This window comes from Macrobrachium nipponense, chromosome 42 (genome assembly GCF_015104395.2).
Source record: "Macrobrachium nipponense isolate FS-2020 chromosome 42, ASM1510439v2, whole genome shotgun sequence".
NCBI classification, from domain to species: Eukaryota; Metazoa; Arthropoda; class Malacostraca; order Decapoda; family Palaemonidae; genus Macrobrachium; species Macrobrachium nipponense.
Genome location: NC_061103.1, coordinates 51,253,143 through 51,270,642, shown reverse-complemented (window position 1 = coordinate 51,270,642; position 17,500 = coordinate 51,253,143). Strand labels below are relative to the sequence as shown.

The following is a 17,500-nucleotide window of genomic DNA, read 5'->3' as shown; positions in this document are numbered from 1 at the left end:
TTGAATAAAATGTACATAAGAACAGATATTTGTGGTTTCCTATAAACAGAAAATTTGAATTTCTATCAAATCTATGTACCACACATCTAAAATGGCAATTTTCCTTCTTCCCTCTCAAAGTTTGAACTTTATGGAGGGCACTAGTGCATTTAGTCTACTAAGAAAGTTGTTTACGTTCTTTTTCACTGGCCATGAACAAAAGATGTCATCCACATATCTTATCCATAACACACCTCTTGGCAATAAATTCGGTAAATATTTTCTTTCAAAAACTCCATATATAGATTGCTAAGTATAGGAGAAAGAGGATTTCCCATGGCCATACCGAATTTCTGTTCATAATAATTACCATTAAAAGTAAACTTGCAACCTTGATACACAATTTTATAAGTTCTATTAAGTTTTGTGTGGCAATATGAACACATGTTTTTCATTTCATCCTCCAGAACTCTAACAGGTCATCTATTGGCACCTTTGTAAAAAGAACGTAAACAAAACTTTCTTAGTGGACTAAATGCTAGTGCCCTCCATAAAGTTCAACCTTGAGTTGGGAGAGAAGAAGGAAAAGAAAGGAAAAAAAAAATTGCCATTTTTAGATGTGTTTGGTACATAGATTTGATAGAAAGTTCAAATTTTCTGTTTATAGGAAACCCACAAATATCTGTTCTTATGTACATTTTTATTCAAACCATCCTTTTAGAACTAAGACTGCTGTTTTTTCTGCTATGTTTTTAAGGGCCCTGCGGGTCAGCAGCCCGAATTTTTAGATCATGAATTGACAAGATACGTGAAAATTGCTGGCAATTTGAGGTACCCAAACAGATTTTTATTGAAAAACACCTATTGTAAGCACGAAAAAAGTTTTATGGATTGACAAAAAAAACTGAAAAGTTCGAAAACAAAACCTTTTAGTGCTTCCTTTTCATACTTTGCTTTAATAACATCCGAGACAAGTCAAACCACTAGGTATTAATGTTGTGTTCAAAACTCTAGGAACTATTAGAAACTTGCTGATAAGAAATTCACCTGGAAATGGAACAGGTTGTATTTATAAGATTCCGTGCAAAAATTGTAATAAAACTTACGTGGGACAAAGTGGAAAGACATTGGCAGTTCGATTAAAACAGCACAAATATATGTAAGAACTGGTAATATGTTCAAATGCATTATTTGTACCATATGAATAATATAGTGATTCAATGGTATTGAACTGGACAGACTCAAAGGAAATTATGTTTTGTAGAGATTTGGTGAAAGAAATTTAATAGAATCATGTATAATTAAACAAGACTGTGATAATTTATTGAATATCAGCCTAGGTTTGTACAAAGTTGATGAGATTTTAACGAAGGGTATTTTAAAACAAGTAGGCTATTAGTATTGAGAACTGTCTGGTAGTTGTTAGCGTTGTTTGTTTTTTAGCATCATTTGTCTTGCCACGAAGTCTTCTGTGACTCTGTATTTGTTTTCTTGGCACTTGTACCTTGAACCCTGATGAGTGTAGAAATACATGAAAGCGCTCGTTCAAGTCATTTCATTTCACCCTTCTCCTGGCTGTATGCATAATGATCATCACACGTCTACAGTGATTTGTTGTAATAATATATATATATATATATATATATATATATATATATATATTATATATATATATATATATATATATATATATATATATATTTATAGAGCTACAAATGTCCTTTAAATATCTAATTCGCTCTACTTCGGAATTAACGGAGGGGGAATTTATTCAGCGATAATAGAATTGCCGCCGACAGGCACGAACCATCGACATCTTCAATTCCAGGACTAGCAGTGAAGCCTTAGCCGACCCCGCCACCGCAAGAGGATAAAAGTTTATGCCGCCTCCCATCTCAAATACCTGCTGCGCTCAGGTATTTTTAGTTTTGGAGACTGCATCAAACCCACGGTAATGGGATATGACTTATATAATGGCTACGTGCGGGCAAAAGCACTACAACGCTACCGGGGACGAGGTAGGTGTGATGCAGTCTCCAAAACTAAAAATACCTGAGCGCAGCAGGTATTTGAGATGGGAGGTGGCATCAACTTTTATCCTCTTGCAGTGGTGGGGTGGGCTAAGGCTTCACTGCCAGTCCTGGAATTGAGGATGTCGATGGTTCGTGCCCGTCGGCCGGCAATTCTATTATCGCTGAATGAATTCCCCCTCGGTTAAACATATATGAAAATATATTAATTCCGAGGTAGAGCGATTAGATATAAAGGACATTTGTAGCTCGATATATTTGTATATGAATCACGGTAATGTATATGACTTAATATATATATATAATATATATATATATATATAATATATATATGTGTGTGTGTGTGTGTGTGTGTGTGTGTGTGTGCGCGCGCGTGTAGGCCCGTCATTTTGGGGGCGAACGGAGCGACTACAGAAACTTTGTAAAAAAAGCACACAGCCCCGGCACCTGTATCCAGAAGGCATTTATTCAACAAAATATTAGCGTTGGCCATTTTTGACGGTCCAACTTGGTCAGTGTTTGCCAAACTCAGTCAAGAACATTGAGTTGAGGCAGGGATTACCGCCCCCTTGGAGCCATCCTTGCTGGGTACAGAAGATGATGAGAAGGAGGTTCAGATGCAGGTGGGAAAGTTTTTTTTTTTTTTTTTTAGAAGAGTTGGAAACGGATGATAGCGAAAAATGAATGTCAGTCAGGATGAGGTGAAGATGGTCAGCCTACGCTAGGAAGAGGGAGAGGTGACTGAGAGTCAGTGTCTGGGAGAGAGAGAGAGAGAGAGAGGAGTGAAAATCGTTTGTCTCTCGCGAGGATCCTGAAATCAGGATTATAAATGCAAATGATGTTGAGAGAGGAGAGGAATCTCAGAATCGACGCAAAAAGGAAGAGAACCAGGTCTTGGCAGGAAAGTTTTGAGGGAAGAACTTCTTGTTGAAACAAAATGGGCTCCTTGGATACGTACACAAGAATTTGGAGCCAACCGCTTTGATGTGTCAGCATGTCGTTAGTGTGTCGATATAAACATGTGGCGGAGATGTTGGCAGAAGAGGAGACAAGTCTCTGGTTCTAAGTAGTTGCAAGTGAATCTTGGAGGAACTGATGAGACGACGGAGAAGGACAGAAAGAACAAAAGTGCAAATAGTTGGAGCAAATGTATATATGTAGTATATATATATATGTATATATATATATTGTATTGTATTGTATTGTATGCGGGTCTGTGTATGAATGTATTAGCTGAAGCCACTGGGAAAGTTGAAAAAAGAAAAGACAGAGTGCCAAGTACTTTCGTGTTAAATACACGAAAGTACTTGGCACTCTGTCTTTTCTTTTTTAAACTTTCCCTGTGGCTTCAGCTACTAAACAAAATCACGTGCTTACTTTTGGATTTCTTAGTAGTATGTATGCATGTATGTGTATGTATATGAAACAAATATAAACGATAGATCCAATATAAAAGTAAGTTTGTTCTCAGGAGAGATGGTTCCAAATGAAGCGACGCATTGATCACTGCCATATTCATACTCTAACTGCGGAATCGATGGTGACCCCTCCAATAGAATCCATCCACACCATTAATTAACCTCACTGTATCAGCGCTGCGTCATCTGCAAATATCAGCCACTCCTAACTCCGATCGTGACCAGGTTTCCTCAACTGCAACTGTCATTATGCGCCAAAATCTCCCTTTTCGAACTTCGCTCGTCACTTCCCATAACGTTTTAAAATGCCGTGAAGACGATCATGTTTGACACCTGCATGTCCTCGCACACTTCCCTTCCTTATGGGAACAGAAGAGCTCTTAACAATTCATTGTCTGTGTACCATGCATCCTCATTGTCCTCCAAATGGTCCTCTCTCTCTCTCTCTCTCTTCTCTCTCTCTCTCTCTCTCTCTCTCTTTCTCTCTGTATTATAAACTTCTCGCGCGCACACAGCTCTTCACTTCAACCTTCAAACTTCTCACATCACAGTTTCGCCCAGAGAAGTTTTCGCCGCATGCGGCTCCTTCTATGTCTAGGCCCACTCGATGATACTCCCTTCTCAATCCAGCAGTCATCTGCCCTGCTCTCATAGTCAAAATTTTGTCGTCAGTAACATCATGATGTCCTCTTCATGTTCTTTCAGTCTCCAGTTCTCATCTACTCGAAACAAATGAATCATGAGGCCTCTCACCTCTTCCTTCCGAATCTTCCCCCCCCCCCCCACCCCCCCCCCCCCCCCCCCCCCCCCCCCCCCCCCCCCACCCCCCCCCCCCCCCCCCCCCCCTCCAGAAACGGATTGGAAAAATGAGTAAGAGGCAAGAACTCCATTTTATAAGAGAAGAGGTTCAAGAGAACACTAAATATATATACAGTATATATCATCCTCATTAGCATGGCCGCCATGTCCGTGCAATCCTCGGCGGTGCCTCTGTGGTGCCACTTTCGCCTCTTGTCATTTCGTCTTTCCTGTCCCTCCACCTCACCTCCAGCTGCTTGTATTGCGGTCATCATCCAAGTGCCCCATAGCGGGATAGTGCCGTCAGTACACCTCATGTGGTGCACTGTAGGCATGACTTAAGGTTCTTTGCAGCGTCCCTTCAGGCCCCCGTTGCAACCCCTTTCATTCCTTGTAATGTATCTCCGTTCACATTCTCTTTCTTCCATCTTGCTTTCCAACCTCTCCCAACAATTGATTCATAGTGCTTCTTCAACTGCTCTGAGGTTTTCCTCCTGTTACACCTTTCAAACCTTCTTGCTGTCAATTTCCATTCAAAGTAGAAACACGTCCAGACATGACTGAAGTTTTCCGTGGTTTCTCTTCCAGTACGCCGAGGTTCCGGGAGGCCACGTTACCAAGATGACAGTCGAAAAACTGCTTCCAGACACTGAGTATTCCTTCACTGTGCAGGCAACGAATCATTTTGGCACTTCTCCTTACAGCCCTGTCATTTATGTACATACACTGGAAGGTAAGATTCCCTTGGACTGATTTTACTGTCTTATATACTATATATATCTTCCCTTGTTTAATTTCTTTTTCTAATATTAACTTTTCAGTCTACTCTTAACTATATTGGGAAGGAAAAGAACACGAAAGATTACAAATGGGATGTTGCCTTGGGCAGCTCAAATTCGGTCATTTTTGACTAACAGAATGAACCAGCAGCACAGAGTAAAAGATCTTCCATGCTGACACCTCATCCTTGACTCAAATCTTAACCTCAACCTCATCCTTGACTCGAATCTTAACCTCAACCTCATCCTTGACTCAAACCTTAACCTCAAACCTCATCCTTAACTCAAACCTTAACCTCAACTTCATCCTTGAGTGGAGAGGAAGAGTAGCATTTTAACAAACGACCAGCTGACTGACTACCAGAGAGAGACCATCAACATCGCTCCTGAAAACCTATTTTATCATCAAGAATAGGAAAGTTAGAACATGCTAAAATCAGTGTCTTTCTCAAATTATAACATGAAAAAGATCCTTTATTTTACATGGCTTAGTGACAAATGTTTTCCTTTTCTTTCATCACCCATAACCCAGGCCCCTCAAAGGAACCGACAACGCTGAAGGAGGCGACTCAAAACGCAAGCAGCAGCAACAGCAGGTTTCCAGGTAACTGGACGCAGTCAGGAGTTCAAGGAATGGGAGGGGACGGAGAAGGAGGAGGAGGAGGAGGAGGGGCCAGGACCTTGACCCACGCCAGGTCAGGCGTGCCACGCCTCATCCTGCTCATCATGATCCTCACTGGGACGGCTTTCCTCATCATCAACACCGCCATCATCGCCTGCTTCGTGCAGCGGAGGTCGCGCAACAGACGCCAGAGGAGTGAGTCTTTTTACGGGGAAAATTAGGTTAGGTTAACACATCACCATTTTGCCATGGAAAACTGCAACAAATAATTGAGAAATGGCGTTTACTGTACAGCTGTAAGAAAACCTCTTCCATCGCCCATGAAACTCTCAGCCGGCCGTGGTGGCCTGTGTTGTTGGGTTGCCAGATGCATGATCATGAGTAACTTTATCCTTAGGAAAAATTAAAACTACTGAGGCTAGAGGGCTGCAATTTGTTATGTTCGTTGACTGGAGGGTGGATGATCAACATACCAATTTGCAGCCCTCTAGCCTCAGTAGTTTTTAGATCTGAGGGTGGAAACAAAAAATGTGGATGGACAGACAAATAGCCATCTCTCTAATAGTTTTTTTTTTTTACAGAAAACTAAAAATATCCATGAGGGGCTTAAAGAAAGATTTGGGTATTACTCCACAGTGATCCTTACCAAGCAATGCCACTCTTAATACAACAGAAAAATGTATTTTGAAAATATATGTGTGCTACTGACCGTGAATTCATATGAAACACTTTCACTTTCAGTCTTGAAGTAGTAGTCTCTGCATCATTTTTTTAATTCGTTCTCACTCATTATGAGAGCTGTCTCTCCCGTTCTCTTGCCAGTGGTGTCATCCGTCAAATCGAGTGTGATGGATCTGGGAGAAGGAACTTCGGGGGACTCCGCAACCAGCCCAAACCACGGTGACGTTGTTCTGTCCCTGACCACCAGCTTTTCCAAAAGCTTCTCCAGGTCTCCCGTGTTTTGCCAGGTGAGAAGAGATGGAAGACGATCATTCATTAGTATTTACTTCCTGAATATACTGGCGTCATGCAATCATAGTTCAAGGATGGTAATGGTAAAATACTGAGACTGTTGGTAGTTCACAGTCATAATGATTCCAGTCCCCACAAAATTCCATGTTGTAGAAAATCTTATCCTCTGAGAATCCTTTTCTGAAAGGTTTACCCTTGAGTCATTCTTAATAATTGAAGGTTTATTATGGGTTTATCATTTTCACATTTAAATAGTAATACTGAATGAAATGTAGCTACAGAGAATAGCAAGATTTTGTTACATGCAAATGTACCACTTTAAATTGTTTATTTTTATTTTTATGCTTACTCACTTCTGAAATATCTACAAATTCGGGATATTCGGTATTTTTTGCTGTTGTGATAAATGTAAGGTTATGAACGGTTGTGTCACATAAACGACCAGACTTCTGCTCAAATTTCAATACATTTACAGTAGTATGGAAAGGCAGTGGGGTGCTGTCTGTGATGATGTGCAGTCTCAGTTCAGGAGAATGTGGTACAACTGAAGGAGACCATATTGGAACTGGCAGCCTCAAGGTGGAGTCTCAGATGCTTTGCCACGTGCGTGTCAATCTCAGACCTCCAGATAAAGAGCAAAGCTTGTATAGACTGCATTAAATTTCAGACTGTTGCTGGGAAGTAAAAGTCATTCTGTGAATGACTGTGACCTCTCACCAAAAAGGTCAATATGTTCCTTGCAAAATGCCAAGGAAGAAAGGGAGGGAGTATTTGGTCTCTCCTCAAAACCGTTGGTAGAGTCAAGGGAGCATATTAAAGAGAATTCTTGGAAGACATTTGTCAGTATTGTTAGATTTCTCAGAGAAGTGCTCATCAAATGAGACAAGTGCTGCATGATGGCTGAACTGTCAGCCCCTGCCCAGAGTGAACTGAAGCAAGTAGAGGTTAACTTTTGTTTCAGGATCATAATAAATAGGAGCAGAAAAAATCAAAGGGAGTTTTAATAATGGTGGTCCCTGGGTGTGCACTGTGTTGCCAGAGTATCATGTTACTCTAGGGATTTCAGCCCAGCTGGCCAACTTAACACCTGAACACTAATTATCTAACAGTTATTACCTAATTTGATTAAGGCATTTTGCTCCTGACATCTGACATCATGGCCCTCCTCCAAGACACTGCATAGTGGTCTGGCCCACTCTCTCCAAAAGGATGCGGACTCCTGCTCTAAGACAGTCCACTGCTTCAAATCGGGTATTTTAGTATTCTTATTCTTTCCGCCCTAGGTTCCTAGATAAGCGTCATTTATTTTTGTATTCACTGACTACACGGCATAGTAACCTAAAACGTTATCCTTTGATGCTGAATAGCTTAATTGCATAAGTTCTAACAAAGTCCCTGTCATTACATCTTCCTTTTATTGCAAAAGACTACTGGCATAAAAAGAAAAACCTTCCATAGTGAAAAACTAATGAAATTAATCAAATTTGAAATTGCCTTGTAACCTCATGATATATGTTTGAGCAAATTGGATAGAAGTTCAAAACTATATTTCATCATAAAGCGCACACCAAAACCAAAGCAAAAAACAAGGAAAGGTGATTCCTGATAGAGTGCAGGTAAATGGTGGAGTTGGGTATCCTATCTTGAAGTAAGGTATACGCACTCTTGGCACGTCAGTGAAGCTGTGTGTTGTTAGTGACTCTTAGGGGAGCTTCTTTGCATAGCATTCACTCTCTTTGGCTGCCAGTGGGTGTGGTGTCATCTTGTGCCATGTGAGGTATGAGATTACCTTACTGGGGATACTTTGGTTGAATGGCTGTTAGGACCTGCCATCAGCAGTGGATCAGTCATGAAATTCAAAGTCGGTGATGGGCGTAGGCAGGAATGGAAAGTGGGGAGGAAAAGAAAGAGGAAACATAATGCAGCAGTTCACATTAAATCACACTGTCTGTCAGAGGGTATTATTACCTGTGACTCCTCAGGAATTTTCTGTAACCGAAAACTAGATCTTGTGTCATTCTTCTGACACATTCTTGGTGTCATTCTCAGATGGAGATGAGATACTCACCTTCTTTTCTTGTTATTGACGGTGCTTAAAAAGTATTTGTTGAGGCCTCTGTATGCTCTCTGTTTTGTTTAAATTGTCTAGTTGTTCGCTGACATTCCCAGTTTATCTTCTCTTCTCTTGAAGGGCACAATTTGTACAACCTAACAGTGGACCCTTGTCAGGAAGTTTGTCTTTTTCCTCGAATTGAGCTCCTTCAGTTCCTTTTATATGGTTTTAATGTGTTGTTTGGTAACATTCACTTTAATACCAATAGTTACCATGATTGATAGAAAATTTACCAACTGCTTTTTAAGGTAGTTTAACTCAAGTTTTTGTCGTCTTGTAGCAATCTAAAGCATTTTTGTATATTTGGTCAGTGACTCATTTCTCAGATTTTCCAAAGCTATTTACTTTGCCTTCACCGAATAGGCTTTTTGAAATGAGCAGCAGCAGGATCTACTTGAACATCGTGTCTCCTTCTCCCTTTGTCTCTTCTCTAGTTTCGTTTATTTGGTTCAGCAGTTGTTACACCTGAGTCTTTTCGTTATTTATCAGTCACAATTTCCTATGTCAGTTGCGGTTCGTCACCTTTCCTTAAGTTTGTATTCATTTTATATTCATGATGCGAAAATAGAATTAAGGTTAGTCTAGGGTGAACTCCTGCTCTAGAGAGCGTCTTCTCAACGCAGGAACAATTTGGCCAGTTTTAGATGCTGCCTCATAGTATCTACCTAAATACACACGTGACGGCAGTGTTGCCAGATCTTCAGAAATTTCTGGAGATCTGAAATTTTCAACTGTTGTCAGAATTTAAGAAATTACAGCAGAATCGTCAGAAATTTCAAATGATTTCTCAGTTTTTCTCAGATTTTTATCATTTTTTACATATATCTAAAAATATATATGTAAATGCATCCAGACCTATTAAGAAAATAATATATTGAAATATTTCAAGTGTTTTTAAACAACATTTTCCACAGAAATTGGATGGAGAGAGAGAGAGAGCGGGAGAGATGAGAGAGGGGAGACGGAGAAGGAGACGAGAGAGAGAGAGAGAGAGAGAGAGAGAGAGAGAGGGGGCCGCTTTAAATGTTTCAGACATGTTGGAGTTTGAAGGCTGGTTTTAGTGGCAGGGCGGAGCTAAAGTAGATTAATATAGTGATGTCAAATTTACAAAATTCATGGTATATAAATTACATGATTTTGAATGTACTTCTATACAGAATTGTCCAAGAATTTGTTAGTTTTCAACTAAAAAGTCGTTCAATTCATTTTTATTACCAGAAGATAAAAAAAAAAAAAAAAAAAAAAAACTTCCACTCGTCACATACATGGCATGGTTTTTGAAGACCTTTGCCGAATGTACTGTATCTGTTGTGGTGAAGACGTCTTCTAATCTCATTTAACGAGCTTGACCCAACCATACGAGACAATGGAGAGTCCTTGAAAAGCGCGTTGAAGCGCCCAGGCGAAGGAAATCGTCTACGATGTTTTTAAATATATCGGTTGCTCGAGAAAACAAAGATAGAAACGAGCCAGCTTTTCGTGAACCAGTAAATTAACGTTCAAAAATTGTGACAGCGTTGGATGAAAGTATTTTTATTGTATATACTTAATATACTAATTGCGTAATACATATACAGATAATACTCGACAAGATATTACGTATTTTTATTGGGGTGTGAACATTAAACACACACCCCCCCCCCTCTCTCTCTCACAGTATATACATACATACGTATATATATATATATATATATATATATATATATATATATATATGTATATATATATTTATTATATATATATATATGTATATATATATATATATACATATATATATATATATATATATATATATATATATATATACATCATATATATATATATATATATATATATATATATATGTATATATAAAAAAACAGCCAGACAAACGAAATGAATATGCTGTATAATATGAGATTCAGACGACCAAGAATCCTAAAATTGAAATCCTTAGACTAAGGACATGGATTAGAAGGATTAACTCATCCATACGGCAGAATATAGCAAATCTCGAAAGGTGCCCATAACAACAGCCAAGTACAACAGTAGCCAAGGCGCCTGGGTCACTTCCGGCCCGGGATTTGGACTTAATCAAAACTGGGATGTATCAGACAAGACCAGATAGAAGGATCATCCCAGATAAACACAAACAAATGAATCTCCGACTTAAAATTTGGCAGCGTTGTATTAATGTGTTTTAGTTCCGCCCTGCTACTCGAATTTTAGTCATGCTGTGCAGTATAGGTCCTATAGGATCCGATAGTACATACTACAGTCAGGACCGACTGAGTCCGACTCCAATATTCCCCACATTCACACGGATTCGAACTTCAGCATTTTGTTGAGTTTGTTGGCTTCTCGACTGATTGACCATCTTAAGGTAAGAAAGATTCTGACTAAGTTTAAACTGCTGCCCATGTGTATTTAAATCTATTATGCATTTTCCCATGTTCGTGCTGCGATTTTCAATCCACAATTTCTGGTAGCTTAACTATATCAAAATAATTTCTGTTAAACCTGTTGTAAGCTCTGAGGCATTAAGAAAATTAGGCGCCAGTAACCAGTAACGCGTCAGTAATGAATGTTAGAATCTAAAAATCTAACATTTTCTTTCATCAGAGTCCTGAGCCATGAGTTCCAAAGAATCGGAAGGAGCAGGGCCAAGTGCCGAAGATCGTGGCAGTATCAGTTGTAAAAGATCGGGAGATGCTTGCAAGCAAAGTGGTATTGCCACCAAAAAGAAGAAGTACCATCAAGTATAGTCTTGCATGGGAAGTTGAGCCCGAATTTCAAGGATGGGTGAAATCGAGTTCTGAAGGGTCTTCATATTTTCTTTGTTCTGCTTGTAATGTTCATCTCTCTTTAAATGCTGGTAAATTAGATATAAGAAAGCATGCAACGGGCAAGAAACATATTCAGAATTGCTCAGCGATGGCTAAGCAAGCTTCTGTTTTTGATACGCCGACTGTCAGTGGCAAAAAATGTATGGCCAATGATGTAAAGGAAGGTGAAATTAGACTCTTGTCATTTATATGTGAACATGAGCTTCCCCTTAGAGTAGCAGGGCACACGCCTCAGCTAATACAATCAATATGTAAAGATTCAGAAATAGCGAAGCAAATTAAATGTAGTAGAAAAAATTAACGTCATTGCTCAACAATGTAACAGGGAAAGATAGATATAACCAGTTATTAGCCCATCTACAGAAGTCAAAATTTTCTCTTAATAGTAGATAAGGGATGAATAAAGCATTTATGCATGGTAGCACGTACATTTCTAAATGATGAGGTAAAGGATTGTTTTCTTGGGCTCATTCATTTTGCAGATGCAACCCCAATGGCATTGTATAACAATATAGTCAGTTTTTTTAGAGACAACCAAATTGACTACAAGCATAATATGAAAGGTTTTGTGGTGCTGATGGCGCAAATGCAATGTTAGGGGCGCGTCATTCTCTGTCATCACATTTAAAGAATGACATAAAGGGTCTATTTATCATGAAATGTATTTGTCGCACATTTGCATTATGTGCCTCTTATGCATGCTTACCTAATGCTGTCTGGAAATATTGAGGACTGAACACGTGATGTTTTCAGCTCCTTTCAGTGCAGCCCCAATGAAGCGAATGGGGTCTTTTCAAGAGTTTCAGGATTTTGTTAATGTGAAGCCACACAAGCTTTTGCATCAGAGTCAAACCCGTTGGTTATCATTAAATCTGGTTGTATCTCGACTTTTAGAGCAATAGGATTCACTGACTTTGTACTGAAGCTGCATTCTCAGAACGATTGCATGCTTGTGAAAACATACTACCAAGACTAAAGAATCCACTGACCAAACTATATCTAAGGTTTTTGGACTCTGTTTTACCAATTTGCAATTCTTTAAATAAGTTAACGCAATCAGAGAATACACAGATTCGTGTCATGCGAAAGTCAGTTTCTGTATCGTTCAAAACTTGAGTTGAATGCCATTTAGATGAAAATCATTTAGAAAAGATACCACTGAGCAAGGTTGCACTGAATGACCCCCACAAATTGTCTACTATATATTTAGGTGCAACAGTTGGAATGCTTCTCTCAGAACAGCGCGACATTCCAACTCAAATAATTCAAGAGTTCCGACAGAGCTGCCTGAAATTTTATATTGAAGGTGCAACACAGATTAGAAAAAGGTTTCCCTTCAATGATATTCTTTTTGAACAGTTAGAAGCATTAGACCCCAAAGTTGTCAAAGCCAAATCATTGCCCTCTCTTGCTCCCCATATGGCATCACTCCCTAGTCTAGTAGGTGAGGAGACCCATGCACAGGATATAGACACTGAATGGAGCCTTTTAAGAAACAGTGAGCTTCTTTTTGAGGATTTTGAAACTCCTACAAAGTTTTGGCTTGCTGTTCAAAGAGCGAAATCTGGTGATGGAAACCCAATGTTTCCTAACCTGTCTGTTAAGATGTTAAATTTATTGTGTCTTCCTCACTCCAGTGCTGCGGTGGAGAGTGTTTTCTGCCGTAAACAGGATGAAAACACAACTCAGAAATAAATTATAAACCAGAACATTGAGGGGTTAATTGCACAGTAGAAGACTGTTCGAAAAGAAAACCTGCTATAATTTTACTGTACCACCTGAAATGGTTCGGTTGATGAACAGTTATCTGTACAAAAAGGAAAATACAGTCGCTGATAATCTTGACAGTGAGGAAGAGCTACTGTCAGCCAATAAATATCTTAAGATTGTTTGTTTGTTTGTTTGTTTTCATGTTTAAGTTCTTTCTTTTATGAAAATTATAATTTGATGGACAAAAAGCGTTTTTTACTAGCATAAATTAATTATTGAAAAAAATTATTATTAGTTTAGATTTCATAAATAATGTTAATCACTATTCATGTACAATTGAAATTGTTATGATCTTTTGTATAATTAATGTACAATAAAAACTAGAATCTTCAGAAATTTTAAGAAATATCCAGAAATTTAGTTGGAAAATCTTCAGAATTATACTGCGACCACTTGGCAACACTGCTCAGTCCCTTAGGCCGGCCACACACCTGCAGTTTCAACAGACAGTTATAACTGAACATTTGTAACTGTCAGTTGAAACTGCACGTGTGTGGCCGGCCTTAAGGGTTGTCAGTCCGTCAACATTGGAGCCTGTTTTCCTTGTAGCGGTTGTCATCTGTATGTGAGTTAGAGACCAAGAAAGGAAATAAAAGACAGAAAATGTTCAGCCTTTGTCTGGATGCTCTGAAATGGCCTTGGCTAATACATAAAGTAATATCATTGCCCAGTTCCTCCTTCTGTTGCAACCCCATCCCAACCCTAAATGAGCCAATGGGCTGGGCTTTCGAAATGGGGTAACTGAGTGATGGTGAGTTTATGGTGATTGGTGATAACTGTCATTCATTTCATAGCACCGACTATCAAACCTTCCTGATTATTATAAGTTCCTGTCAGATTTCATTTGATTCTACTCAATGTTTTTGTCTCATTTCCATCAGGAGGACCAACAGAAAACTGAGGAAACGGCCAATTTCACCACCTTTTCCACTATCAGTGCCCCGCCTCTGACGCCTCTCCTGAATGGTGGTGTCATCACTTCCGACACCACACTGCTCACCATTGGCGCCAGTCGCCAACAAAACACTGCCTTCAAACAAAGGAGCAGTTTCCTCTCCAAGTCATCAGCTGACGTTGTCGTGGACACCTTATCAGCCACCTTCGCTAAAAATGGCTCCGGTGGGACCAGAAGTCCTGAAAAGCCGGAGGAGAGGGTCGACTACAGCTCAGCAACAGTGAATTATTTTCCGACTGAGCTAGACGCGTGCTCCCAGAGTTCTAGTGTTTATGACAATGCGTCCTCTCCTCATCTTTCGACCAAAAATACTTCAGTTCGCTCGGATTCTTCTTCACAGGAGGAAGATGATGAAGATGACGACGACGAAGAGGAAGAGAATGAGGAGGAGCAGGAGGAAGAAGAAGAAGAGGAGCAAGATGATCTCTTCTCCTTGCGTTCCATCAGCAGCAATACTTCAAGAACCTATCGTCCTAGTCATACGCGTCCTTTGGTCTCGAGTCTAGGCCTTAGAGATGAGCTTCATGTGAAATGTCTTCCATCTCCGGAAGTACAGCTCAAGGTTCCAACCACAGATGAAGTTCAGCACAGGCTTCAAGAGCATATCCAGAAAGACCTAGACCTCCATAAGATGCAGCAGCGGCAGCAGCAGCAGCAACAGGCAGCATTCGCCAAGTCTCAGGAATACTCAAGATTAAGCAACTCGGGTGTCAACAATCATCCTACTTCGGTCAATTTTAATGCGAGGTGTCATCTTTCCTCTTTCGCACCAGGTCAGTAATGTGTTCTAGTTTCTTATTCTTTGTTTGTTTAGTCATATATTATTGGAAGTTGACCAAAAACTTTCGAAATCAACTCTTCTTATTGAGTTTCAGATATTTGCTTCCAAAAATCTCGTCGAGAGTAGTTTTATTTGGTCATTTATGTCTGGAAATATGAACGATGCTTCCCACGCTGTGAAATATCCAAAAGGTAGGAGGAATGTTCAAGTTTTTTGTCTGATGGCCCATGTCAAATGTATCCAGATATCGGGAAATGGAGAATGTGGTACTACACCTCCATTTAAGAAATGATAAAATGCGCGCAAGTAGAATTCAATTCCAAGCTCCATCTCACAAGTGAAAATAATGATGGTGCCTTTCGGTACAAACGTTCCATCGGTTACAATTAAACATCAGAGAATCCAACTGAGACTCTGGAATGCCTATTGATCTCTCTCTCTCTCTCTCTCTCTCTCTCTCTCTCTCTCTCTCTCTCTCTCTCTCTCTCTCTCTCTCTCTCTCTCTCTCTCTTTCAAAGGTTACGTGACTGTGATATGTTGTAACCAGGCTTTCAAATGACAGTTGATATTTTTAATTTTCACTTTATTGGAACAAGATTATCTACATTTTGTTCTTAAATTATCTACCGTTAACGTAATAAAAATCTGTTAAAAAATGACAGTGATCAATGTTGTATTGTTATTTCTTATTTCATTTATAGTCTCGGTGATTCCTGGAATCTACGAAGCATCTCAGAAATGTACAAAGTAAATTCTGTATTTAAAATTCATGCAAATCAATGGCATCTGGCTTTTCTATTTCTCCTTCGACCGAATTAATCATTTCCAGGTTGTTATCCTGGTTACAGCCTCAAGTTATATATACTACCTTGACATTAAAACCCAGTTCCTTCAATGATAGCATCCATCTAATTAGGACAATGCACTCCTGACTCACCTTGCATGTCCCTAGGAATCAGAAGAAGGGTGATGATACAAAATGCACTGTTGTCTAATCCGTAGTTCATTGAACAAAAAAAGATGACATTTTGTCTTCCCTTACATCACTTTGTCGACATTTCCTATCAAGTATCTCAACTTGATGAGAACCAGACTAAAAGCAGAATATCTATCTGGAGTTGTATTGGAACCGATTCTGCCCAAACATTCCCATCTAACGGCTTTTTCTATGAACTTCTCGGTCATTTATTTGATCACTCATCAGAATCTCGCTTAATTATAAAGTCAGTATCATCCATCTTGCTGTATTATGGACTCCGTAACAAAAATATCTGAATATTCTTTCCCAAGGCACTGAATAAGATTTTGTCCTACATTCCCCAGGTTCCCCACCCCAGTACACCACACTGCAAGGGCTGCGTCTACCCGGCAAAGCTGCGCAGCCCAGAACACCAACTGCTCTCACGAATGAATACGAATACGACTGGACATTTCCTTTCAGTGGTGGGGGTTTCCCCGTGGGGGGGAAATCGTCTCCTTTGTATGAAGTCGTAGGTATAATTAGACCCCAAAAACCAGAGACTTTCCACCTTCTGGAGTCTCTGAGCTCTGTAAGTCCCGACGACGCTCCTACCTTGCCCGATGCTCAGCGTAGAATCTTACAGAATGAATTGACTCGACCTTCTGAAGCACGTATCCAAACTTTACATCTGCCCAAATCCAGTGGAACATCTTTAGGAACCATAACTCCAGGAGGGTCGACCTACCGGCAGGAAAACAGCGGTTCCTCGGGCTACAGCAGTAGTACGCAATCAATAGTTCAAAAAAATCCCGACGATTATTCACCGCAGAAACTGATCAGCCCGCCGGTGTCCAACTCCCAGGCAGACACAGGCGTCCACCTAGTGGAGTTTCTACCTCACCCCAGACTGTTGCAGAAGCAGGTGTCGAGGGAAACGCCTCTGTGTGTCCTGGTGCCTCCGGCTGTGGAATCCCGACATCCCCAAAGTCACTCCAAAAGAGACTCGAGTACAGTGTCCGTATGTAGGCGAAATAGTCAAGATGTTAAAGAAAACAGATAGAGTATGTTTATACATAGATATATTGTTTCCCATATTTCCATATTTTAAAATATTTTCAAATATTTTAAAGAGACTTTTTATCTTCATTAGTGGTCAAAGAGGTCCTCAAGTTAGGTTTTCACTTTGTGATGATCATTTCCAGATATAAAAAATCTTCATCGTTTCAGATGTTGCACCAGCCACTCTCTTGTGATTGATGTGAGTTGAGGAGATTTTAAAATGGATAATATAATATGTCATACTTAAGATATTGTCTTGCATTTAAGTTAAACCCCAACACTCCATTATGTCCTTGTTTCCTATATTTTGTATGACAGTCTACGACTCGGACAATAAAAGGCTTCTGTCTTCAATTTGTTGACTAGATTGCGAAAGTTTTAAGGAAATATCTTCAGTGCCAGAATAGAGCATCAGAGGCACAATGAACAGGTGAAAGC

The 17,500-nt window shown here is 39.7% G+C and overlaps 1 protein-coding gene across 1 annotated transcript in view; it reads left to right on the top strand.

The window, feature by feature from the left end:
* Positions 1-17,500, top strand: part of LOC135213209 (uncharacterized) — a 106,025-nt gene that overhangs the window by 87,581 nt on the left and 944 nt on the right. Inside the window, exons 12-16 of the mRNA XM_064247190.1 lie at positions 4,814-4,958; positions 5,537-5,821; positions 6,449-6,594; positions 14,188-15,034; positions 16,366-17,500. The exon at positions 16,366-17,500 is cut by the window's right edge and continues 944 nt beyond it. Coding sequence (XP_064103260.1) covers positions 4,814-4,958; positions 5,537-5,821; positions 6,449-6,594; positions 14,188-15,034; positions 16,366-17,063 — 2,121 coding nt within the window. The 3' untranslated portion in view covers positions 17,064-17,500. The remainder of the gene's footprint in view (positions 1-4,813; positions 4,959-5,536; positions 5,822-6,448; positions 6,595-14,187; positions 15,035-16,365) is intronic.